Raw genomic sequence first — 27,865 nt, forward strand, 5'->3', positions numbered from 1 at the left:
TGAAACTGAATGAGGGGACTGTGCCAACGGGATCATGACAACGTGATAGAAACACAAGCAGCAGCTCCGTGCACAAGAACCTGGGGATACTAATGGATGAAAAGCTCAACACAAGCCAGCAGTGTGTGCTTGCAGCTCAGAAAGCCAAACTGAAAGGATCAACTGAAAATATTTTGACACCATAAATTAACCCATACCTCATTTAACTTTTTCAGTAGCCTTGACTTTAAGAAGTAAATTAAATGATTAAAAAGCATAAACTTCTGTGGGTCACAAAGCGAAGTTACTGTTTTTAATATAGTATCAAGAAGAAGGTAGTACTCACTTGTAAAGCTAGACAAGAAAATCCTGAAGCAGGTCATTTCCCAGGAAAATATTAACCATCTCTTGATCCAGGTACCAATCTTGTTCACAGTACTTTGAGGATGGTGTTCAAACTTCAGGGAGATGGTTATTTTCAGTGGATGCACACGTAAATATTTGTTCCACTTACTGTGGCAATGCTAAAGATACAACATAGCTTTAGCACAGTCCCGCTGAACAACTACTGATTTCATCTGAAGTTCACATTGTTTATTGTGGAAATGCCGCAGACAAACAGATTTAAACATAGTTTTACCATCAGAGAATACAACGCTTCAAGGAAGGTCAAAACAAAATGGCTCTTAAAGCTAAAAAGAAGAGGCAGATGCCATTTCCTAGAAATGAAGGAAGGTAGGCTCCACTGGAGCAGTGTTAGTACTGGGCTTTTCTTTCGCACCGGTGGTAAATGAAAAGCCCAGAGCCCAGTGATTTTTTTTTTTCTCTTTTTTACCTAATTGCTCCAATCCAGGAATCTTTGGCACAGGAATTTTCCTTTGCTTTGTGACTACACAATTATTCAGCCATTTGTTCTTATCTAGGCCACTGTTTTAACAGACTTCATTTAATCCCAATGTAGCAGTTAATTGTATGTTGTGCAAAGGATACTCTTGAGTGTCAAATTCTATGCTGACGGGAGACTCAGCATCAGGATATTGCACTAGTTCTTACTATTCTACTTTTTCCTGACTAACAAAGCTATTGCAGAATTGAACTGATTTTCCTTATTTTTTTCCCCTACCACAGCCTTATTTTATTGCATTTACACCGAAAAGCTGACAAATACATACATACATATAAATACATATATATACGTATGCGAAAGAAGAAATAATTCCACTGCATTGATTTTAACTGACAAAAATGCGAACTGCCAAAGTGAAAGTTATTTTCATGTAAACGTGTAGATCTTCTATTTCTAGTTCACTCTTGTGGTTTAAATCTAGGCAGTGTGCAGAGTTGCACTGCTTCTTCTTTGCACATTTTTGAATAAAAATAAGGCCTATTTAAAAACAACTGCACCACAGGGAACAGTAACACATGGCTTATTCTGTCAGTCAGTCATATATTTCACTTCCTCACTGCTCTGTATTAATTGTGAAGCTGTAGTCCTGAAACAGGGAATGTTCCCATTTGAAAACTTGTGCGTAAAATAGAGTAAAAATCAAGTGTGCATTTCTTAGACATCAATTAGAATACTAACAAAATAAAAGCTTACAAAGATTGTAGAAGACTAGAAATCTTTCAGCGTTTTAAAAAGCCAAAACCTATCAATACCATCACGGAAATCAAGACGTTGATTTTTGTGTACAATTATTTGCATGTCACTCCCCTTCACAGCGCTACATAATCACCTTGGGTTTTTTCCCTCTTAATTCGGTATCAGCAAATATCTGCCTAAAGATTAATTCAGAAAACATTAATTAAAAACTGGAAGGAAATAGGTCTTAGCACACTGATTTGAAACACTGTCTCTGATCATACATTTGATATCAAGTTCTAGCATGAAACTATTCAATTTAATCTAAATAGTCTCTCGTCTGGAAATAGCGCACACACACACATTGTCAAATGATTTTCAGTACGAAAGATACACAGATAAAATAGTTTAACTTAAAGGCTCTGAAGATTCCTAGGCATCAGTAGGGAAGGCACTTTTCTGGTCACGTAGTTTAAGCATATTGGGATTCAGCACAGCTTTGGTATTTCAATGTCTCCTTCAGTTTCTATGGAAGTGATAACCGCTGACTGCCCAGTCCTGAACTTCTCCACTTGCAAATAAAGCAAAGAAAATTGCTCCAAATAGATTAATGGAAGCAGCAATATAGAAAACTGTCTGCCATTCTCCCACAGTATTCTGTCAAAAAAGAAAAGTTAAGAAAAAAAAAAAAGAAGAAAAAGATGCAGTTAATTTGCAGCTCCACACTCAAGAAAAAATGAATTTTTAAAAGACATGCTACACGCCTTGCCTACTTAAGCATAAATGCCATGCAATGTGACTTCACAGCAATGTGACATTAACATAGAATCATAGAATTACCCAGGTTGGAAAAGACCTCAAAGATCATCAAGTCCAACCGCAGCCTATCCATAGTACCCTAACTCTAACAACCCTCTGCTAAATCGTATCTCCGAGCACCACAAATATAAACAAATTATCATTTCAGTCAACTTCAGTTTAACGTTACACCTTACATAGTCAATGTACTTCTGACAGGGCTGTCTTTCGGGATCAGATGATCACCTGAGATGCACAGCCTTCATATCTAAATTCACAGTTGCATGAAGCCTCTGCAAGCCCCGAGAACATCACTGTAACAAGAAACATGTCCTTGCTTTCTGGTCAGATGACCCAAGAGCTGACACAGGCAAAGCAGTAACTTCTTCCTAATGAGTACAATGTCTTTTACCCAAAGCAGACAGCGAAGAGCTGTGCTTGTAGCAACAAAGAAGCCTTAGATGTCTTAGGGAGTTTGTTTTAAATTGTATTTTATTTTTTATAACAGATGTATATTCCACCAAAACCATAAATGACCTTACCACAAAAAAACCCAGAATAACATCAGAGCAGTGCATTAGGATGAGAGGAAAAGCAAACAAAAACCCAACACAAACAATGCCACCACTTGTTATGAATTTGGAAGAAGCTACTTTGCTTGGATTCACACGTTAGCTCATACTTCCATATTATTTTTAAGGAAATGACTGATTACCAGCTCCAAAAGTTTATTGATATCAATTAACTCACTTTGTCTTAAAACGTTTTAGAGAAAAATCATGTAGTTTATTTAGAAAAGTATTCAAATAACTTTTCACTCCTGCTTTCAGCTTTGAATCACCCTTTGTCTGACTAAGCAATCTTGGAGGTCAGATTGAACGCTGTTTAATTTAGAAGCAAGATAGCACAGCATAAAGCATCCTCATCAGACAGTGTACACACAAAGGGGTGCATTATGAAAACTACACATTTGAATCTAGTTTACAGCTCATCTGACAAAAGCTGACTTTACAACTCCCAACCTCATGTGAGAGAACAATCTTGGAAAACAAGCAAGAGCTTGTCTTATTTTGCTGCAATAATACTACAACTGTCTTGTCTGGTTGGTTTTTTGCAGGATCTGAACACGTCACAAAAATGTCCATTTTGTTCCCAGAGAATACAAGAACTGAATCACTAAAACTTTAAAACCTCACATGGATCTTTGTACTTTTATTTTTCTCATCAAGGTTAGCAGCTAAGGCATTCACAGGAACAAACAGCTTGCGTGTATATGCCAAATATAACTTAATGACTGCAGACTTGAGAGAAGAGGATTGCCATTCAGTGAAGATAAAAATACAGTAGTACAGAACAAAAACATAACCCAAACAGTAAATTGACTTACATTATGAGTGAGGCTCTTAGCAATAACTGGTCCCACCATTCCTGGGATAGTAGCAAAAGAATTTGTGATCCCAAGAAGAATTCCAGCGTACCTGTAAGGGAAATTAACAACATTACTTATGAACTTATCATGCTGATCAGTTACTGAAATAATTTTGTCTAATTGGATCACACAGGTTTCACCCTGATCACACCTGCAAGTTAAAACACAAGTGGGAATAGGTAGTTTCTGTTCTAGTAACGTCTCTGGCAATTCGTGACATATGTCTCCATTTTCCAGGGGCCAGTTAGAGAATTTACTTGAATTACTCACACTTTGCTTAGAATCCATAACCCCAAAAACCACATCCCCCTTGCTAAGCCACAAACAAACTGCCTGGAATGGATCCACCAGAAATGTTAAAAAAAGAAACATTGCGTGCCTTGAAGTGGAAAAACAACAAAGAATATGACAGAAGACTGTCTGGCAACAGTAGGAGATGCTTCAGGTAACGCTGCCAAAAAGGCAATTATCCCTAATCTGGATGGATATCCCCACTACGCTACAGAGTGGTATTCAGAAGGCAAGAGTTCACAGAGTTCTGCACCAGTCCTTCCCTTCAGCTTTTTGTGGGTCACGGCCAATGGGAAACACAGCTTGACTCAACCTGTTCTACTTGTTGCCATTCTCGCAGCTCCATTCTGAGGCTTGCTGCTCCAGGAACAGTCTGCTTTAGCACACATGTGCATGTACATGCACCAGCGGCCATAAAAACTTGCTGGGAAAAAAAGTGGTAACTTGCTTAATATCTAAGTCTCAGCACATCATCTTTGTGCAATTAAACATAAAACAGGAATGTTGCAATACCAAAAAGTCCTGTTTGAAACAGCAGCACAAGCACAGACCTGTCACAGACTTAAGAGAAAAAAAGAGATAGATAATTTACATCTGAGCTCAACTTTCCAGCCACCAGAGAACAGATTCTTGTGATTCAGATCTGCAAGGTAGGTTTGTTATTTGAACAATTACATAAAAAATTATTATCAGTTGTACATTACTACGGGAAAACCTCAACAGACAGAAAAGGTGAACCCAAGTGAATCTAATGAGGTTCAACACGGCAAAGTGCAAAATTCTGCACTTGGGCCAGAGGAATCCCAGACATATATACAGACTGAGAGGAGCAGTCCTTGAGAAGTAGCCCTGCAGAGAAGGACCTGGGGGTCCTGGTGGATGAAAAACTGAACGTGAGCCAGCAGTGTGCTCTTGCAGCTCAGAAAGCAAATGGTATGCTGGTATCCATCAGAAGAAGGGTGGCCAGCAAGGACAGGGAGGCGATTGTCCCTCTCTATTCTGCCCTCGCAAGGCCCCAACTGTGTCCAGGTTTGGAGCCCCCAGTACAAGAAAGACTGTTAGAGAGGATCCAGAGGAGGACCACAAAGATGATCAGAGGGCTGCAGCACTTCCCCTACATAGAAAAGGATGAGGAAGCTGGGCTTGTTCAGCCTGGAGAAGACTGAGAGGTGACCTCACTGCAGCCCTCCAGTACATAAAGGGAGCCTATAAACAGGAGGTGAGTCAACTTTTTGAAAGGGTAGATAACAGCAGGACAAGGGGAAATGGTTTTAAGTAGAGGGAGGGAAGATTTAGGTTGGATGTCAGGGGGAAGTTCTTTACTATGAAAGTGGTGAGGTGCTGGAACAGGCTGCCCAGAGAGGTTGTGGATGCCCCGTCCCTGGAGGTGTTTAAGGCCAGGTTGGATGGGACCCTGGTCAGCCTGGTCTAGTACTACATGTGGAGGTTGGCAGCCCTGCATGTGGCAGGAGGATTGGAGCTTCATGACCCTTGAGGTCTCTTCCAACCCAAGACATTCTATGATTCTACGAAAATGGAGATCTCTCTCAAATACTGCTTTCAGCTGTTCAAAACGCAATGGTGTCCTCATTGTTCTAACAATGACAACTCAATAGAAACATGAAATTGCAACTCTAAAGAGAGATGTAGCTTGAAACTTTATTTTCTGGAATGGGGAAACTGAACCACAGTTATAACAGGTTGTGGTGCGTATCCAGCCCAATAACATTACACAAACAGGTGTTTTTCCTGACAAGAGTCAATTATCAAGCCTATTTGTTGACTTGCCTTGAAAGCCTGCCATGCTCCAAACTGATACATACTGCTACATATTTTAAATTGAGCTCCACTCCTATAATTAAATTGTTATTATTTTATTAAATAAATGAGCATATTACATGTATCTCTGAAACTGCTCAATATGCTTTCACAAACCTGAATGTGAAAAGTGCCCTTTTAAAGCCTTTACATTGAGCCAAACACATGTTGTCTTCATCACCTTTAAGCACTACAGCACTGCTAATAGAAGTTTTCACAACTAACCACAGTTAAATAGTTTCTCTGGTCTTCACAGATGTTTGACAATTAATTGCTGGCTAAATGCCTCTGCTTTTGCCTGCTGTTTCTGACATAGGTTGCATTTTGATAGCACTTTGTGTTTAACACAGATAACAGCTATGCCACTCCCTCAGCACTGTGAAGACTCCAATATGAAACAGGAAAGAAAAAGCGGCACATCTGTAGAGCAAGACTAATAGTAAGCTCTTGGTTGAAATCTTATGGCATAGTGGTCTAAGCAAATTCAAGTTGACTTGCAGAGTAGTCTAGACATCCAGAGAGCTAGAATAGGAAATCCCAGTAGAACAACCTCACTGCTCTGCTCAACAACTCAGATGGCCTCATAAATGTGTGTGAAAAAACAAAACCACAGAGCAAATATTTTTCTTTCTCCAGCATCAGTGTTTTCCTTCATTATTTTTTCCTGAGAATATAATCATTATATTATACAATATTATATGATATGTGATCATTATATTAAGTTATATATCGTAACTAAGAAAGAACCCTTTGCTATTTCTAGACAGCTTACCTTAAACAAAAACACAAACAGGAATCTAAGTGCATTTTGAAATGGCTTTGAATCGCTTCTAGTTATTCTAATATGTTTTACAGGAAAAAAGTATCGAGTTCTGGGTAAACTCTTAACAGAGGTTTCTTTTACACTTTCATGCACAACCTGTTTTGAGATTTCCACAGCTATGTCACTTTTTACACCTCAGTTGAAAATGCCTGCCATGGCCATTTCATCCCAGAAAGCTCAGACATTTGCGAAAAGTCAAGGAGGGGGGAAAAAAAAAGCTTTTTAAAATTATCACAGAATTGTAAGGGTTGGAAGGGACCTCTAGAGATCATCGAGTCCAACCCCCCTGCCAAAGCAGGCTCCCTACACCACGTCACACAGGTAGGCGTCCAGGCGGGTCTTGAATATCTCCAGAGAAGGAGACTCCACCACCTCCCTGGGCATTATTATTTCCTCTCAGACTTCCTGGTATTTCTGCATTTGAAGACTTTTTTCCTATGCCATTTATTACAAGAACATGCCCTTTCTGTCTTCATTTGGGCTTATTTACCCCAAATGAAAGCATACATGTGCTTAATACAGAATCACGCTACATTCTTGCCCAGTAAAGCTCTGCTCTCTTAATTTCTGCATCTTATTTAATTGTTGCAAGCAGAATTTTAACCAACCCAAGGTCTTTTGAGTAGCACTTCTCACAAAATCAGCTTATTTTCACAACACTCTTGAGAGACAGAGGTTGCAATGTGATACACATCCAATAAACTGAGAATGAAAACATAGGCCAACAACATACGCACCTAGTGAATGACTGATTTGAGGTCCTCAGGATTTCATCTGAAGAATATTTAACAACACTGTTCTAACATGCAAGGCACAGCTCTTACTGACTTTTGTCAAGACTTAGTATTTTCATTTTTGCAAACTAGACTTCAGAGCTTGAAGAGACATTCTCAGAAAAGAAGTGATAAATCAGCTAGGCCTCAGTTAGCCTCACTGGGTCCAGCATTAGCTTTTCAATTGGTTTTGTTTAAGTTCAGACTCCAGCAGCTGTATATTCCTTTTACATATTATGGTAGCCTGAAACACCTTCAAGAAGAACTCATCCCTCTTTATAACTAAAGAACACTTTAAAAAGCAGCTTCCTGAAGTTATAGGGTTTAAATAGACTGTCAGACAAGAGTTTGACCAACTGACTCACTATGTGTAAACTCTGTGACAGAGCAATGAAAGGAATGAATTCCTGGTAACGTTCAGCTACTGTAAATGTGACCCTTCCCATCTGTAATGCTCAGCCTCAGCCATTACATGCTACAAAAGGTAGAGGGCTTAGGAACAGAAGCCAGTTTTCCCCTATAAACAAAGAGATTTGCAATGCACAGGACACAAGGAGACAAATCAAAATGGCACAGACATCCAACAAATTCTGCCATTAAATAACTCGCAAAAGTATTTTTTGCCTTTAATGCTTATATTTTGTGGTTTTAAACACAGACAAAATCCTACCCAGTGTTTTACATTTTTAGCAAAGTTAAACTCACAACAGCTGTTACATTATGGCTCCATAATATGCCAGGTACGGTGCTCTAACTAGATCTTCTGTATTCATAATTCTATTTGATATGAAACAAAGCATCACAGATGCTATTCTTCATACTTTCCTATTCAATTTATTGCAAACACTGTTTACAGCTGGGTACCGGTGTCTTCCTTCTTGCTTTCTACCTCACCTAATCTGCCAAGATTAATTTGACTGCCACTATTTCATATATTTCTCTTCAGTCAAATCTTGTCCATCCCTGTAGCCCTGGATGACCATCTTTTTAATTGCCAAAGCCTTGATGCCATTTTCACCTTGAAACTGAGGTCTCCTGTAAGTGGTCCAGTTCTTAAAGACTTTTCCTAGTTAAAATCTCTACAGTTTTTTTTCCCCCTCTGCTCAAAGATAAACTATTTTCATCTCACACATTAGTATATAAACACTCTTCACTGGTCATGAAGTCATTTGATCTTGCTCAGATCCATGTACTATTGCAAACAGGTAAGCTGGAAAAGAGCAAAGTACTGGACTTGCACCACCTAGAAGCTCAAAAGATTATACACGCATCCGTGCTTTTCAGGAAATTGATCATCAGTCAGGTTCGGAATTTGTAATGCAAGAGAAGATTCAAAATGAAGTCCAATTTTTCATCACTTAGGAGTAATAGCACATACAGGATTCATCATCTAGTGGTAACAGGTCACCTACCCCAAATAAACTTTTAACACCAGTCTATCAAAATATGATTTTCAAAAATATTTTGCCTGAATTACGGCACTTAAAATGGTTTACTCATATTAAAGCTTGGTAGTTCTGACAGAAAAGTTTCAAGGGGTGAAACCACTTAATAGGAAAGTATGTTTAAAACAGTGCAATTCATCTAATATCATGAATCAAATAGTGTGAAATCTGAGTAAATATAATTCCAGCAATTATTTATTATTCCAGGATCAAAAACAGAGTTATTCTAAGGTGTTTATACCACATCTTCTGCCAGCATTTACTTTTTCTTTCCCTCCCCCCCTCAAATACAAGCTACTAGGCACCCCAGGAACACAGAAGAAATGATTATAAATGTATCCAATCAGTAACAAAAGCTTCAGCAATACTTACGAAGGTGCTATGTCCAGATGGTTGATGCTGTAACCAGACGTACAAAACCCTCCTAGTGTTGTTGATATGGTCACAAATGCAACAGCCAGTTCATAGTTGCATCCTATGAACCCAGCCGCCACTAAGAACACTGCAGGTCCAATCATTCCTTTAAAACAGAAATTTTACAATCAAGGGACTTTATGCCAGAAAATTAACATATTCTGAGCTGTGTGTACACACAATCTCTAACACCACCTAGTGCATAGAATCCAGCACTGCACTATGTGCATTACAGTGACCAGCAAAGAAGGGCAGATAGGTTGCAATCCTCTGGCGGTCTCAGGAAACATTGCACAAACCAGAAAAATTCTATTCTGGCTTGAAAGAACGAACTTCATCTGGAAAACCAAAAATCAATGGATAGTGAAAGTAGCTTCACAAGTTCATTTTATTTATTATTATATAAACACTAGACTGTGCTCCGAGACTGACAGGTGAATAATGAGCTACAAAAAAGCTGCTTCCATTTAAGTCTCTGTTTCAGGAGCCAACAGGGACTTCTGTAAATCATAATAAAGTATAGTTGGAAGATTTCATATAAATACATACATGCATAGCTCTCCCACAGACACCTTCTAGAATGAGTGTCATGTTTAATATCTGAACATCTGGTATGTCTACACCAGAGCCTGCTGTACACCTTAAAGAACCAGTCTAGCTTTTAAGACTTAGAATCATAGAATGACCTGGCTTAAAAAGGACCACAAAGCTCACCTAGTTTCAACACTCTGCTATGTGCAGGGTAGCCAATCACCAGACCAGGCTGCCCAGAGCCACATCCAGCCTGACCTTGAATGCCTCCAGGGATGGGGCATCCACAACCTCCTTGGGCAACCTGTTCCAGTGCATCACCACCCTCTGTGTGAAAAACCTCCTCCTAATCTCTAACCTAAACCTCTCACAGTTTAAAACCGACTCCCCCTTGTCCTATCTCTATTCACCCTTGTAAATAGCTGCTCCCCCTCCTGCTTATATGCTTCCTTCAAGTACTGGAGGGCCACAATGAAGTCTCCTGGGACCCTTCTCTTCTCCAAGCTAAACAAGCCCAGTTCCCAATTTCAGGTACTAGAAACAATTTAGATGGTATAGTAGCCATCATCCTTTCTGCAGTTAACTTTGGCACCCCATTTCCCCATACCACAGCTAGCTAGTTACATTACTTCATCACAGACTCCAAAACCAGCTCCAAATACATGCCAAGAAATGTTGCCTTCATCAACAAAACCCTTAAGAGCCCACTTTTTCCTTGCACAACAGCAAGTTTTCCCCTTGGTTGTACAGACATAGGTGTGAGACCCTGCTGTAAAACCAGATCACCAGAACAAGACAGGCCTATGAAAACAAAAATACTTGAGAGTTTATCAGAAGAGCTGCTTTAAAGCAAGCAACTCAATCAGCAGAATTGAAGAAGCAAAAAATTAAGTGCAGTTATGGATATATATCACGTAGACTGCAACTTACATGGATCCTGTGCCTGATCTTCCCCCCTTTCCTTCTCTTATAATCAGCTATCAACTTTTCCCTCTAAACACATCCTTTTATTCATTTTTAGTAAAAGCTTTATCCTTCTGACTTCAAATCACCACTCCTTCCCATCAGTCAAGACCACTTTGGTCTTGGATTCTACTTTGTCTTTTCATCCTGGTAGCAACTGTAAATCTGGCAAGTGTATTCCCATTCAGTTACCTAAGTCTTAAATAAACAAAATACTGAGCTGAGCAACACAGGCTCGTGATGAATGACATCATCTCTCAGTTAGAGGATATGTTAGTAATAATGATGTGTTTTGGCAATGAAACTTCTGGCTATCTCTGGTTATTTCTTTCTCCAATATATACAAAAAAAAGACAGGATTTACTCTTGATGAGTTCTTACAATGTTCTCCCCATTCCTCTTTTACTAAGAGTATCCACACTGACAGTAAGGTTTATGTAAGGTTTCTGTTTCTCTGATGACTGCAATTATTAGAAATGGTTCTTTTCTGATTTTTTTCTTAAAGAAAAAGATAGCATTTATGATGCTCTTTTTCTGTTCACTCTCACAAGACAACTGTAAAACTTCAGAGGCTGCAGGCTATGTTCCCAAGTATTGTAGCTCATAATTGTCTTGCCCACTAGAATACACACACCTCAATCTTACAGTCACCTAGGTTTTTGTTATTTATTCTAGACTAACTCCTTTAATTTTGTCAATAATCTTTCTTCTGAGGAATCAGAGAAGGCACTAAATATTCCACCCATGTCTATGAGTCATAATTTCTTAAATGTAAAGTGAAACATACAACATTTATGATCTAGAAGCAAAGATGGCCATGTTTGATGTAGACTGTCATCTTGCTAAGATTACATTTAACATGAGAAGACATGGCAGCTAGGGACAATACATGTGAATGTGAATTCTCATAACACTAAAAAGTTGTTCTTACTTGGAAACAAATTACTACTCCAGATCAAGGGACAGTTTACATCAACTTCTGTCTTCTCACATTTGCTCCAGCTTTTACTATAATGCTATAAAGCTTAATATATTGCAGTACTTAGGTTACACTTCATGATACTTTTAGAAAATTCACCAAGATGAATTCTCTGTTGCCTTCTTAATGACTGATATTAAGTGCACATAAATGCTACACTACTATTGAGGAGTTCAACACTCCTCCGTAGGAAAAGAAACACATTCCAGTTTTCTGGGGGGGAGAGGGAAGAGCACGGTGGATTGCACGTAGAATAAAAAGAACACATTGCTCAAAGCCATCAGTCCAGAAGCACTGTATTTTCTGTATCTGAACCACACATTGCTGTTCCTACAATGGTACAGTCATGGCTCTGTTTTTAAGTCATGTTCACCACCAGCAGAGTTGCATAAAATCTATAGTATAAAATGCATTAGTAGATCTAAAAGCATGTATTTATCTAAAAGCATAAAATCTATTAGCATTTCTGGATTTCTCATTGTGACTTTCACTAATACCCTCCTCTGTACTCTCATTCCCTTTTAGAACCCTTTGTCAGAAAGAGTATCAGTTGGGATTTGATTTACTTGCTTTAACTTTTGAATATGTATTTTGAGTATTTCTATAGTCAGTGGAAAAGCCAAAAGAAAAAAAACAAAAACCTTTGGCCTGAGGACTGGGCAGAGTAGAGGGTAAATCACATCCAACACTTAAAACAGCACTACACATTACAAGACAAATTATATAAATCAAAGGCAGTCAGAAGAGTGTGAGTGAAGCTTAAGACATGGGAATTCAAAGGAATACTATGTACTAGTAAACAAGGTGATGCCAGATTACTAACCAAGCGAGTAGATGCCTAGACACACTGCAGCTAACCTCTTCCTCACCCTATTAATTAACATAATTGAAGAACAGCTCCTTCTCAAGACACACAATCTTATCTCATCTCAGAACAAACTGCCACACTTCTCTTTCAAAGCTTTAATTTTTCTCAGACTGGTCCCATGGTATGTTCCTAACTATAGACAATCCTTGCACTTACCTATTAGGGTAAAACACTTGCGAACATAAACAGTGGAGAAGCTCTGTTTTTCTCGTAAGTGATCAGCAACTTGCCCAGACAGAATTATACAAAGCCAGCAGCCAAAATAAGGTAGAGCAGATAAAAAGCCATTCTGTTAAGATAAAAAGAAAACACAGTTAAAATACTAAAATGACAATTCAACGTGCTGAAAAATCATTTGACTTGGAGCATTAAGGAAGTCTGAGTCAGGAGCGTTAAGACCACCCATCTGTGCAACTACAGCTGGTTTTACCATAAGAGAGAAACCTAAGGATAGAAAAGACAAAGCATTTTAGTTACTGATGTGTAAACTCCCGGTTGTATAACGTAATCTGTAACTACCAATGCAGTTAGCTGAAGAACTCAAAGGTATAAATCAGCAACTGGGATCAGGAAATAGGAAACTACGCAAAACATCATGCAAGTTATTTTGAAACAGCAGCTTCAGATTCGCTATGTCACAAGTTACTTAAACTAAGTGAAAGCTGTAACTATTAGTTACGGAGTATGTGATCACAGATACTGTACTTTCAACAGTATGTTATCCCACAACTATATGCTGACACATCTGATACTGGCTATAATCGGAGACCAGATAAAGAATTAGGACTTTCATTAAACTCAGTTTGAACATCCTATGGTCCTGTTATTCAGGATCTGCCATTACATACACTGCAGTCACCTGCTAAATTCCCTTTCTTTAAATAAGAGTTGTTTAGTAATGACTTCTGCCTGAAACTGCGTGTTTTTCTTCTGAAGAAGGAAAAGAATTCTACTGAGCAGCATAATAGAACTTAACCTAAACTATGGTTAAAATCAGGTATCTGGACAGATACTGGATAGAAATACTTTAACATTTATTCATTATTCTAAAAAGTATATGTATGGGAGATTGGTAATCACAGCCTGAACCTCTGATTAATCAGCTGAGGCAAGTATGGGGTCAGCTGTGGGAGCACAGGTGAGAGTAATGTAGCTGTGCTCCGGGAAGGGGTGGAGCTCGACTCCATCCCCTCTGAGACCTCATTTAAGGGCTGACTCCCACTGAGGCAGCATCTCTTGGAGATTGCTCACCAGTGAGGACTGTCCCAGCTTCTTCAGCCAAGGTACCACCACTGGTGAGTTTTCCTTTACTTATTCCTTCTATGCATTTGCTACCATCTGTATATTAACAACCAATACAGTATATTTGGCAAAGAAGAGGTAAGAGCTTTCCTAGGAGATTTGAATTAACACAAGACCGTGAGTATGTTCCACTCTATCAGCATTCAAATACACACTGCTTGCTGGATTTCAATGCTAAGCTTTCAAAAGTAGCAACTAAAATTCTGAAAAATATAAGATAGTCTCAGTAACAACAACAAAGAAGCAATTTAGTTGAAGCACCGTGCAAAGATGCAGCATTGATTTTAATGGATCCATTTATTATAGGATGAAAACTGGTAGATTGCGCACTTGCTGCTGTAAAGTATTTTAAACAATGTAACTTGCAACAAAATGTGTTGCAGAAAAGCTATCCCAGTGCTATCATGCAAAATAGGGTTTTGGTTTTTTATTGTTTGCTTTTCTAGTGTCACAACAGACAGTACCATGAAGTCACTCCAAGAAGGAGAAACATAACCCTATAACACAGGAAATCATTTCACAACAGAACCTGTTGGCATTTAATATAGTGAAGTCTGACAAGTTACATGCGTTGAGTGCTGTGGTAATACATGCCTTTAATAGATGCTTATTCAGGTATTCCCTCAGGAGGCATAATAGGGAACCTAAACAGCTATTTTTTCCAGCCATTTTGTAGCACGCTTGACTACAACCTTCTCTTATAGATACTGCATCTTTTCCTCTCACAATTGTTGGAAGTATCTCTTTTCTTGCACAGTTTGCATTTTGCTCTAAACCAGTCTCACATTAAACCAGGAAAAGACTATGCTAAGCTTCATGAAAGCTCTGAGGACCTTTTTACCTGAGCAGTATTACTGAAAACACTACCTCTGAAATTTTCTTAGTAAAGCAAAATGAGATCACAGAATCACAGAATGACCCGGGTTGGAAGGGACCTCAAGGATCATGAAGCTCCAACCCCCCTGCCTGGCAGGGCCACCAAACTTCCACATTTACTAGATCAGGTTGCCCAGGGCCCCACCCAACCTGGACTTGAACAAGCACATTTCCAACACTTCAGTTTTTGCCTGGTTAATAATTTCACTTAAAACAATTTCATTGAAAAAACATTATTCTGGTCTTTATAATTTTGTTTCATCCCCTTTACCTTGTAAGAATAAGGTATTTAACTTCTGCTGCTCACTGAAGAAAGAAACTAAAGTAATTATTTGGAAGGGGATTCAATGAGACTGAAGTGTTATTTTCCCCACCCTTCCTTAAAACTTTTACAGTGTCACTTATCCAATGATACTCTTAATTCCCAATTAAAAGAAAAAAATAGCACTTTCCATGAGTGAGCAAAGAAGTAGATAACATTTCTGAAGCTATAAAACAAGCTATAAGTTTTAAGGCAATCATGCAAACCAAGTAGCAGAAGTATGTTTTTTTCTCATAGTTAGTGTTTTGTAATAGAAATATTCTTTTTTTAAATATAGTTTTAAATGCATCTTCAAACAGAAAAATGAGTCGAAATGCTACTGCCAAGCTAAGCATGAAATAATGTCTGAAATCCAATGGAAATTTCAATGCAGATAGCCTTGTAGACATTGCTGCTTAATTATGGGGAATTATTTCACCATTTCCAAATTAAAAAATTACATTCAAAGTTTTCTTAAACAAGTTAATATAGTAACTATTAATTATGGTTAGTTATTACATCTGTATAACAATGTATAGTTATTACAACTATATAACTAGTTAATTATAGTAACTATTATCTTAATTATTTATTTATCTCACCTCCTCTGCATCAAACCGCAGGATCTCCTTCATGTATGTGGGTAAGAGTGTGAGAAGTGTATAGAAAGTCCAATTATAGGAGAAATGAGCTACAACGATAGCCCAGAGTGGAAGGGATGCCAGTATAGGCCTCCAGGGAACAGATTTCTGCGTAGAAAGCTAGCAAGCAGGAAACAAGAGAAAAAGAAATAAGAACACCAAGATGAACTTTTAATGCAGATGCCATTATCCTACACAAGTCTACAGTGATCACTCATTCAGAAGGGCACAATGTGAGTTCACAGCAACAGATGCATTAAACAGCGATGATAAAATGACTGTGTTACTTTCTCACTGAAGATATACTCATGCACGTTACTGCTCTGCTATTAACTACAGCAACTTAAACCACTCACTTTCACACTCTGTAATGAGAATTTTTAAAAAGTAGATAGATATAATATATGTCTTCCCTTACCATGATTTGTTTCCTCTTGTTTTTACCATAAATGATTGAATATTTTAAGTCAGTCCTCATGGGTTTGGCTGAATCTTACTCAGTCCTAAATATTAACTCAACTTCACAGCTTAGAAACGTGTATTCCCAGTCGTAGGAAAAAAACTCATTGGAATTGGCTCATAATAGCATTTCCAAAGTGTTTTCTCTGCAAACAGTAATCTCTCTCATCTCTAACATAGAAGATTCATGTTGAAAATGTTGTTTTACAGATTTTAAAGACATCATACAGGTCTATTTTTGGTATTAAAAAAAAGCTCAAGTTGTATTACTTGTCATTAAAATGACACCACAATAAGAGCTGTGACAAAAAGCTTTGCTAGATTACCAATATTTCTCATTTACACAATTGCGTTGTATTTTTCTTTTCTTGACACATCATGTCTTTATCTCAGATTAACGTTGTTTTTCTAGACATCAGAGCATTATGGTAACAACGGTACTTGTGGTTTATGTTATTATTTAAGTAAACATGATTACAGTAATTTGCTATACCTGGTCTTTTAGTGAAGAAAGAATATATTCCCTTTCAGTACACGAAATACTCTTATGAGTTTCTGGTTTATCACTGACCAGCCACATCCAGAAGAAGAACCACAACACACCAAGTGCACCTGTTATTGGAAAATGATGGATGAAGAAGTATGAATAAAACTGGAATCAATTCTATCGAGTGAATAATATTCTCAGATGATTTAGAAAAAATAATCCATTAAAATTATATTAAAGTAGACGGAAAAACCTTCTCTCTACTTACAAACAGTAGCTCCCCCAAGTGGTTTAACAATAGAGTAAGTAGCAAAGGATGACTACGCAGGAAAGGGATGTTTGTTCTTTTTTGTTTTGTCCTCCTCTCTAGGAAGTGCCTTGTAGATCAAGGAAAATGCATACACATACATACTGTATTTTCATCCGTCACATAAAACAGCCATAAAGAATATAGCTCACACAGAGGAATTTAATCTCAAAAAACCCTTTGCATGCATACGTGCAGAGTATCACTTTATATAGCTTATCTGATGTACTGGCATTTATTTTCCATTTTATGCAAAGCTTCCAGAACTATCATTTGAAGAAGTTAACTTTTCAATAAGCAGCTCAAATGGACTGTACTTTTACTCAACAACTTTTTGCATTTTGTCTAGTTCTGTTTCCTTCTTTTTTAATTACACAAAAATCAAGAGCATGTTTTGATGAACTAAGTGTAAGCTTTCTGTTTTATTCTGACTCTCTTCCCTATGCAGAACATGAAACAGCTTAGAAATGTAAACAGGCCAATAAACATCAGTTTGATCTATGACATCTTATCAGAAAATTTATTATGTTTGAGCTCCTTCTAGAACATAGCTCACAGTAAACATGCTATGCTTTGCATTTTGGACATTCTTTCAGAGTTCCTGTGACTGCTAGAGATTTTACACACAGTCTCTATTTAAAGCAGCAAGAACTTTTCACATGTTATTTCATGCAGAGTAGAAATTCACTCCTGGGATTAACGTTATTAACTCAATTTCACACTTCAAGTAAGAAATCCCAGCCTGTTATTTCTGTGTGGAGGGAATGCTGAAAACATTTGACTTGTACCAGCTTTTGTTCAACTTGGAGACACCTTCGCTCACTGGAAGCAAAGCTTAGATATGCATGCAAAGGAATTCACTTGCTTTGAATATCTTTAACTTCCCAGGAGGAAAAGAAATGACAGCCCGACATGTCAAACATATTATTAAAAAAAATAAATAAGTTTCATACAGGAGGTTATAAACAACACACCGTGGCCTTCAGAAAGAATATGGATTATATCTTTAATAATACAAACCCTTACCAAATATGTAAAACACGTAAACCCAGTTCATATAGTAGCAAATCAAACCAGACAGTGGCAGAGAGACAACAGTTCCCAGCTGTGCACCTAGCAGAGAAAAGCAAACCAAAATATAAAAACAATCATTAGTTCATCATTAGACTCCTTAAATTAAGTGTTTGTTTGTTTGTTTGTTTTTCACTTTTATTTTCCTGCAAGAAAACATGCAGGTAAGATTTGCCACAACCACTATAAGACTGCCATTTCATCACCTAAAGGAAAATGGCACAACAAACTGCTTTGTCCACTCCAAAGAAATGGAGTCACAAACATCCAAAATAACAATCAATGAGTAATAAAAAAAACATTTATGACATGTTCGCCTCCAACCAAGTCGTGGCTGCAATACATTCAAAACAATAAAGCTCAATCAACAGACACTGTTGACGAAGCTGACCACAGTACAATTATGGACTTCAAAAGGAAGGAAGGGGAGGAAATAATATTCTGAAGTTATGAAATTAATTTCCATTGCTTATGACTCCTACTAGCAGCACTGAAACAGCAACACTAGAAACAAGAGCCAGAAGGTATCCCTATAACCAGTAGGTTCTAACTGCATAGTCCCTAAATTTGGGTGTGTAAGATCAGGCAAGGAAGGGAAAGATGAGCAGATTCCAGTTCAGATATTAGCAGGAAAGAACAGCTCTTGAATAATAACTGAAGAAATATTGTGGAAAGGGTGGAGGTGGTGCCCATACTGTTTACATACTTAAGAAGACTCAACTGGGGACAAATATTAAAGCTTATCTCTTCATATTAATTATACAATTGCTTTTTCAGATCTAAATTCAGAAAACATTAGATCATGGTAATATGCTGGCTCCCTAGATAGCATCTTTTTGGAGCAGTTTTTGTTCGAGGCAGAAAGCTTCAAACACAGAACAAAGCCAAGTACTTTGTTAAATATCCATCAAAATAACAATCACATACGACTCTGCCACTTGCTCCCTCGGAAAGTCAATACTATCATGTCTTTCTAAGCTGCAGGCCACATGACTGCCAAGCACGGAAATGTGAGGAAAAGGAAACACTTTGCTAAGATTATGCAAGATCCATCCATGCCTGTTTACTATCAGTTGTTCAAGGCCAAGGTCTCTTCTCACTTCCACTTTGGAATGTGGCTTTACAGAGGAACAACTTAAAAGCTCCTAAAGCTAAAAGCAATAAGTGTCAATCCCAGACAACTTCTTGCTCTCCACTTTTGTGTGCTGGCTCTCACATGCAAACTTTTTTTTTTTTTTTTTTTTTTTTTTTTTTTTTTTAAAGCAGATTTAATTCACTAGTGTGGGAAAAAACACAAAAAAGAGAAGAAACTGTCTGATGCACTAGGTGGGTTAAAGCGGCTCATGGGAGGGTCTAATGAGGGCCTGAAATAGCATACAGGAAGGAATGAAGCATGTGGCTAGGAGGGAAGTGTAAAAACGGGAAGATGAAAGGACTAAGGCTTCATTCCTGCTGGCACAACTGAGCAACTAGACTCACTAGAAACTGCAGCTGGTGCTTACATGGTATCTCCCTGTCTTCTTGATGAAGCCCAGGTCCAAGAATTAAGCTGTCACAGAATTAATACTAACAGCAGAAAGTTAAACAAGCCATTAACTGAATTTAAAATTTGTCACCCTTAGAGATATTTGGAATGGTACATTCAGAAAACTGCATTTTTAACTTGTTCCACATGTAGTGGATTGAGAAGTGTGTGAGACCAGTAAAACTTGAAAACAAAAGAAGGCTCAGTGGGTAGGTGCGAGAGCAACACATCCCTGAAGCTCAGGCTATAATGCAGGGTGTGACTGATTAGAGCCACTGTTTAAGAAAAAAAAAACCAAAAAGCTGATTATCTCCTCACAAAGGCTATGGGAGTTAGCCTTCGTTTGAACAAACAGCCCTGTCATCAGTTGAGTAGATCAATTGATAGTGTAGATGTTTCTCCCTACCAGCACGTGAATGTCTGTCCCTTTTAGATAGCTGGGCCAGCACCAGGGGAGTGAATACATGACACAGTTCAGACTATAAAAACTGAGCAATCTAAAAAATAATTTTGAGAAGAGGTTCAAAGCCAGGTTTGAGGTGGCTTCAACCCACATGCTGCTTCTCAGCAAGTGGAACTGCCCAGCAGTGTGATTGTACGTATATACAGATGAGGGGAATCACAGTGATATTGTGATTGAACTGGGTATTGTAACTTCTATACCTTGCAAAATGTAAACTGTATCTGTCCTATGTTATCGGTATATGCTGTGAATCAAAAGTTCTATGTAACATCAAGTATCTTCAAAGAAGTAAACTTTCTGTGAAACATTACATTCTCCACACATTGAATGCCTAAAATCTCTGAATCTCCAACAAGTAACTTGAAGCATTACTGAGAGCTTCCCCAAATTCCTCCCAAAACATCTTAAGAAAAAAAGAAAAAACCATATGCTGTGATTCTGCCCTATTTTGTTTCTACTATTGTATCTCCTTTGTTCACAGTATCTTCTATTAATCAGCTTCACAGTAACTCTTTGCACCACATGATACTGCAGCTTGAAGTTTATACATCATTGCAGATGAATACGTTTTCTCAAGTCATAAAAAGTGAAGATAATGAATGCAAAGCAAGATTTAACTCAATGCTATGCTTTCCAGATTAAATCCTGATTAAAACTGATAATATAAATCCCTTTGATTTAAGTCAATCCTCCCTCTTAGGGCAGTAAAAAGGCATAATCCTGTTATTAGCGTGGGAATTTCTCACCTGCATATGAAATACTGAGAAGCTTGCTGCGTTCCAGGGGAGGAGCCCAGGAAGACCACATTGAATGCATAGCTGGGAAGGTAACACCCTAGATAAAAAAAGAATCAATTCTGTTAAAAAGTAGCAGCTTTACAACTTCTTTCAAGTTTTCATGTTTCAAGCTGTATTACATTAAAAAGCAGTAGTAAAATTTGTTAGGCTCTTGTTTAGAATGAAACCACTTGAGGAAAAAAAAAACAAAAGAGCATGCAGTGTATGAGAATCAAGAAGCGGAATCAATTTCTTCTGCTTTTGGTTCTGTATATACTGGAAAAGCTTCAAGAATACAAACAATAGTCTTTTGAGCTCCTGGGTTCTGACTAAATAAGGATGAATAACTCTAGTTTTGTCTCAAGTGTTCTCACAAATAAAAATAAGGTGTAATTTCTAATTATTCAAAAAAGTAAAATTAAGCTACTCAAAATAAAACAATCCATTTACTGCTACAGCATGCCAACATACAGACATGGGTCTGGAGCACAGGCCTTATGAGGAGAGGCTGAAGGAGCCTGGAGGAGGGTCAGGGGAGACATTATTGCTCTCTGTAACTTCCTGAAGGGAGGCTGTAGTGAGCTGGGGGTCAGCCTCTTCTCTCACGTCATTAGAGATAGGACTAGAGGGAATGGTTTCAAGCTGCAGCAGGGGAGATTCAGGCAGGACATTATGAAAAATTACTTCTCAGAAAGGGTGGTCAGGCACTGGAATGGACTGCCCAGGGAGGTGGTGGAGTCACCGACCCTGAGGGTGTTCAAGGAAAGACTGGATGTTGTGTTGAGGGGCATGGCTTAGTGGGAGCTATTGGTAATAGGTGAACGGTTGATCTGAATGATCTTTTAGGTCTTTTCCAACCTTGGTGATTCTATGATTCACGGGGTCTAATTCCTATGATTTGTCACTACCTTATTCAGATATATTTTCAAGTTATGTAGAAAAAAACAGTTACCTCTCCCAGTCCTTCCAAGGCTCTGACAGCAATGAGGTAGCCAACTCCCAGATCTGCAGCTAATGGAGTAAGCAAGGTGAACACAGAGGTAACAAAGATGCCAAACCCCAACAAGAGCTTCCCTCCGATTTTGCTTGCAAGATATCCACCTGGAATCTGAGTAATGATATAGCCATAGAAAAAAGAACCAAGGATCCATCCCTGAGTATCAGCATCCCAAGAATACTTTTTTCCCTAAAAAGAGAAAACAAAACCCCAAATACAGTAAGTTCAAAATAGTTTTTCTGACCATATTTTATACAAATTTAGTCCCTTTTTAAATCCTTCATACCTAAATCACAAATCTTTCATGGCCTCCCCCCTAGGGAGGCAATCAAAGTTGCACTGAAAGCTAATTCAAGTAGTTTACATTGCACAAACATATCTATGCTAAGTACAAAAATCATCACAATATTACATGCAAGTCCTCAGATGATTATCCCTTTCTGAGCTATAAGCAACTCGATTAAGTGATACAGGTACTGGTTGTGGGGACGTGTCTACATGAGTGTGGATCTCACTTCTGTATCACAGTGTGGACATTTTGTCAGTCCCTGAAAAAAAAGGATTTTCCTGCAGAAAAGTTACGGAGAGAAAAAAGCAAGAAAAGAGATGCAGATGTCTAAATTTAAAATGAAGAAAGAGCAGACAAGGACAGGATTCACAGAAATATGTGGAAGAACAGAATAAGGATGGCAGAGTGAAGGTAAGTCTAGCACAGGAGACAATAAAGGCACAGATAATTGAGATAAGGAAGTTAGAGTCAAAAAGAGGACACCAATCATTGCCCAAGGAAGTGATTTTGAAGTATGGGATCACTTCCAGAAGTCCTCTAAAAGAGCAGCATCCATTTCACAGAAGCAATAAGAAACTTCTTCCCATTCAGCACGTGTTTATCATTTGCTCACAATAAATAATAAATGACCTCTAAACAAACAAAATGAAGGCAAGAAGAGGGCAAGAGTGCTCATTAATAAACTTAATTGTGATGTGAGATCTATGCAAGTCCAAATCCAAAACCTTTTTTTGATGTAACATTTCATAGCTAAGAAATGTGATTTGAAGGATTACTGCATGGGAAGTCAAGAGATGAAGGATACAAAGACAAGAACCATGATCTGGGAAGGAGATGAAAGAATCGAGGGAAAAAATATTGCGCATTAATTTGTAATAAAATTTCATGCCATCAAGACAGCGAGAAAAACAGGTAAATACAGAGAGCCACGTGAATTCTGACACACATGTAACACTAATGGTTATTCACTGGCATACCAAAGCTCACCATAATAGATCTATAAGGGCAGATCAGCCAATTTGTAAAGGGCAAAGAAGGGTTACGCATTAAAAAAGAAAACACCATAAGCACAGCAATTCAAAATCAGATGGCTATTTAAAAGACATGCTTTTTTTTCAGAATTGCTTTAAAAGAGCCACTGTAAGGGCCATCTGGTACAGATCAGCCAGTTCTGACAGTTAAATATGAGTCACCTATTGCAAACTTAATTAAAAACAACTTTATATGCTACGTTTCAGAACAATACGCTCGAGACCTCACCGTTGTGTTGCGAGGAACATTTATGGTGGAGGAATGCTCTGGACACACATTGGAAGTTGTATTCTTTGCTAAGCTTGCGTTAGGCTCCACCATGTCCACCAGAGCAACGCTTAGGTTCACACGTAATGCATACAGAAGGAAGAACCCAAAAAAGGCCAGCAGTGCCAGATTGTAGCGAGCTGAGCAGCATGCAGGGACTGAAATGAGAATAAAAACAAAGGTTTTGTTTTAACACAACCTAACAAACAAGCAAAAAATAAAAAATAATTAAAACAAACAAACAGAAAAAGTGATATATATGTGTGCCCCCGGTGGCACAGTGGTATAAAGTGCTGCTTGCGGCCCTGAAGGGCCCGGGTTCGAATCCCCCCTGTGGCGCAGGGGGTAGAAGTGCTGCTTTGCTACACAGAGGGCTTGAAACCCGGGAGTTGGACTCGATGATCTCTAAGGTCCCTTCCAACTCGCACGATACTATGATACTATGATGATACTATGATATATATATATATGCATATATATTTTAAACTAATAATCTCAGAAATTTATGGATTAGAAAAAATCAATCAAGAAAAGTTGATTTGTTCCAGTCTCAAGGGGCATATCAACAGGGACAGGGGGTTGGGGGAGAAAAATAACATCCACTTTTTTGCTGGAGTGCAAAACAAAAGTAATTCTGATTTAGGCTCCTGGCAGCTATGTACACAAGAGTAGGGGCTGCAGTGGAAGCATTGGTTTAGAAACGTGGTTTTGAAAGCTGTCTTGGAAAATACAGTAATAATTACTCAAATTGGACTTTCATGTAAAGATAAATAAAAAAACAACAAACCAGTAAACAAAAAAAATCAACAACAGCAACAACAAAGAGAAAGAGAGAAAGACCAGTGAGAAGCTTGATATATAACTGAAAAAAAACCCCACCATAGAATCATGAAGGTTGGAAAAAAATTACTATCTAGCCCACTATGCCCACCAAACCACATTCCTCAGTGCCACATCTACACGTTTCTTGAACATCTCTGAGATGGTGACTCCATCCTTTCCCTGGGCAGCCTGTGCCAATGCCTCACCCACTGTTTCCGAGAAGAAATGCATCTACTATTCAACCTGAATCTCCCCTGGTGCAGCTTAAGGCCATTATCTCTCATCCTATTAAAATGGTTCAAGATGGACAGAAACTCTTATGGTAGCATTAAAGAACAGCCAATGAGATTCCAGACAGTTTTCTAGGACAAGTTTTCCTTCTATCAATTTGTTTATAAAGAAATATGCATTTGCTAGCAATTGCCTGAGTGAGAAAACTTGCTGGAAATCTGCTAGCAAGCACTGCCAAGGCACTGCAGAACATCAGCAGCTTCCAGATGCTCACTCTTGCCCCTCTTCCTTTGACACCTTCAATTGTTGAAAACAGGTTTTAGATTCAGCATTAAAGTTGTACTGCAGCACTAAGATGACTATCAGCCATCTACAATCAGCTTTCAGACTTTGCACCGTCACAGGTATTGATTTCCTCTAACAGCAGAACACTGCAGCACTTGGCAGAGATTACCCGCCCATGCCAGGAAGACTGAAGCAGAGCCAAGCTGCATCTTGGCCAGCACATCACTGGTGGCCATAGGGAGGCTGCACACAAGCACGCTTTGTAGTTCTGCAGATACTCTTTGTAAACAGGGGATGCCTGAACCTACAATGTTGAATTGTTCAGAAAAGCCATGAACAGTTACAGTGAGGAAACTATATCAGGAATGGAAAAAAATACAACATAAGAATACAAAACTCAGGAAAGACTGGTGATAAGCACTTATAGACACTGCGACAATTTATAGCTACTGTTTCTTTAACTATTTAGCATTGAAATTCTGAATAGAACAAGTAGATCTGTGAACAGTGGGACTGACTAGAGCCCAATCTGCAGCTGCAGCATGTCTCTTGACTATGTTTTCTGATCTCCAATTTGTCCTTATCCCAGAAACAAGGAACCCTTGGCTGTAGGGGCACCAACAGAACCTTCCTACAAAACCATAGTTTTCATGAAAGTTGTAGAACACTCATTTTTGAGGTCTCTATCCCTGATCAACTTTATCTGAAGTTCACTATCATTAATGCAAGTTGTTAGAAGAACAGCAAGGCAGTATTTGTTCTTCCTTTAGTAAATGAGTAACATGATAGGCTGCTAAGCAAATACATAAAGCATCTTCCAGACCAACAGTAATGACAGGAGCAGCATTTGAAAAATAGGCTTATCTCGCTTTTAAATGATACAAGTGACAGCAGCCAATACTTTATTGCTTGCTTTACAAAAAACAGGAACCAAGAGCAGGAGGTACTCACTGCACAAAAACAAGTTGAGCCCTCCATTACCCTTTATTGTTGTTTAAAATACAATTTCCTTTAAATAGACAATGTATAGTCTTCAAATCAGTAACACTGAACGTAATCACAAGAAGAGCTATTTAACCTTCCCACTGTTGTACCTGTGTTAGGTGGGGTTACATAATAACAACAGAAGGTTTAATACTGTACTATGCTGTAACCTTCTTTGGAAACACAGGTTAACTGGAACATCCATTATTCTACCTCTGGATGCCTCTTACTGGTATATACCCCAGAGAGGAAGCTCCACAACATAAATATGTAAGAACTTTAAGCCACTAATGTCTTTTTTTTCCCCCTGCTATAAATCACTTAGCACAGAAGTCTAATGAGCACACATCTATAAGGCTGAAATAAACGTCTGCTAAATTCCTATCTTCCCACTGAGTCTATCTGCAATACTTGAGAATATGAGGCTACATTAAAGGAACAGAACAGACGATTCAAGAAGATTCTAAATGTGTTTCCCAAAGTTATGCACCTCCTCAGAACATCACCATATTTAATGGCAAAGGGATACTGCCACCACCCCCCAAAACTTCATGATATTGAAGATCTTACCTTGACTGACAGCCACGGGTCCTACATCTAGGGATAGCGCTGACTGTGGGGGCATGTTTTATGACACTGAAGCTCTAACTGAACAAGAGTGTTAAATTGCAGAATTAGGTCTATGCTGAAGGTCGCATGGCAGTTATAGGAAGTTGCTTTTCTACCGCATTTTCCTTTTGGGTGAGGTACATCACAATGGATTGTGCAATCCCAAGAATGTACTGCTTTGGTAAATGACCTGAACTCTTAATTCCCCGCTGGCACTTTTCAGTTATTTCACTGTACTCCATATCTCTAAAGCACAAACAGTGCTGTCTGTACAGTCTGTCCTGGGAGAGCCCACAGAACACCCTGATCTGTCTCAGCATGACTGGGCTCTGACCTTTAACGATCCTCTTCTCGCTTTCACATAAACATAGAATTGAGTTGGAAAGGACCCTCAGGGGTCATCCAGGCCAGCTCCCCTGCAATGAACATGGACAGCACTGAGAGATGAGGTTGCTCACAGCCCTGTCCAGCTTGACCTTGAACATCTCCAAGGATGGGGCATCCACCACGTCTCCAAGTAACACGTTCCAATGCTTCACTATCCTTGCTGTAAAAAAACTCCTTCCTTATATTCAATCTAAATCTCCCCTCTTTTAGTTTGAAACCATTTCCCCGTGACTATTCACAGCTAAAGAGGAGATCCGGTTCTTTCTTATAGCCTTCCTTTAGATCCTGAAAAGCTGCTCTCGGGTCTCCCTGGAGTCTTCTCTCCTCCAGGCTGAGCAGCCCCAGCTCTCAGTCCGTCCTCTCAGGGGAGGCATTTCATCCCCTGAATCGGTTAGATTTTATCCCTATGCTATGCCCCACACGCCCTCCCCTGTCCCCTGCAGCCAGCTTCCCCTCTTAGTCACGCTCGGTCTCGAAGGTCTGCCGCAGCCTCAGCAGATCCCAGCAGCGAGGCCAGCGCTCCGGCAGGCACTACCGCTGGGCAAGCACCGACCCAAGACATCTATTTACGTGCAAAGGAAACCTCTGGGCTGCATCCCCCCGTCACCGCGCTGAGAACGAGCCTCCCCTCCCTGCAAGGACGGCGCCAGGGTACCGGCCGGGCCGAGGCGAGCCCCGCGGGCGCCATGGCAACGCGACGCCGGGGAGGTGCGCCCCCTGCCGGTCCCGAGGTGGGGTACGGCCGGTGGCAGCGCTGCCTTCGGTGCCGCCGCCCGCGTATCTCACCCGCGCCGAGCTGGGACTCCTTCAGCAGCGGGGTGCGGTCTTCTCTTTCTTCGGGCTCCATCTCGCTGCCGCCCGCTTCGCTCAGCGCGCCCAGCGCCAGCTCGGCGGCAGCCACTGCAGAGAGGCCGGACCGCGGCTAGCAGCGCCGCAGCCCACCGGCACTGCCCCGCCGCGCCGCGCTCTGCCCCGCTGGCGCCGGACAGCGGCCGCCGCAGCCCGGGGATCACGTGACGGGCGCTGACGGGCGGAAGCGGCCTCAGACGGCAACTCGACGC

General features: G+C 39.4%; 1 protein-coding gene across 3 annotated transcripts; it reads right to left on the reverse strand.

Annotated features, from left to right (window-relative positions):
- Positions 1–455: 455 nt before the first annotated feature.
- Positions 456–27,865, reverse strand: SLC17A5 (solute carrier family 17 member 5). 3 transcript variants are annotated; one of them, XM_072332418.1, is made up of 12 exons: positions 27,591–27,865; positions 23,448–23,644; positions 22,003–22,087; positions 21,854–21,912; positions 20,872–20,959; positions 18,093–18,179; positions 16,766–16,884; positions 15,775–15,933; positions 12,850–12,982; positions 9,311–9,458; positions 3,747–3,837; positions 456–2,218 (listed from the first exon to the last, which is right to left on the reverse strand). In XM_072332418.1, exons 1-12 carry the CDS (start codon positions 27,649–27,651, stop codon positions 2,081–2,083), a joined length of 1,365 nt encoding a protein of 454 aa, XP_072188519.1. In that variant the 5' UTR covers positions 27,652–27,865; the 3' UTR covers positions 456–2,080. The 3 variants fall into 3 exon arrangements, with proteins under 3 accessions (XP_072188519.1, XP_072188518.1, XP_072188516.1); XM_072332417.1 differs by lacking the exon at positions 27,591–27,865 and adding an exon at positions 26,379–26,496 and having other exon boundaries at positions 21,854–22,087; XM_072332415.1 differs by having other exon boundaries at positions 457–2,218; positions 21,854–22,087.

Source organism: Excalfactoria chinensis, chromosome 3, assembly GCF_039878825.1.
Source record: "Excalfactoria chinensis isolate bCotChi1 chromosome 3, bCotChi1.hap2, whole genome shotgun sequence".
Lineage (NCBI taxonomy): Eukaryota > Metazoa > Chordata > Aves > Galliformes > Phasianidae > Excalfactoria > Excalfactoria chinensis.

What these genes read in the sequence shown, in the direction of transcription:
- SLC17A5 (XM_072332415.1), bottom strand. Translation starts at nt 27,651, where the DNA reads ATGGAGCCCGAAGAAAGAGAAGACCGCACCCCGCTGCTGAAGGAGTCC. An exon ending in TTTCTTCACTAAAAGACCAG is followed by an intron (nt 15,934 to 16,765) that starts GTATAGCAAATT and finishes CCTGCTTGCTAG; the next exon opens with CTTTCTACGCAGAAATCTGT. An exon ending in TGCGGTTTGATGCAGAGGAG is followed by an intron (nt 12,983 to 15,774) that starts GTGAGATAAATA and finishes TTATCTTAACAG; the next exon opens with AATGGCTTTTTATCTGCTCT.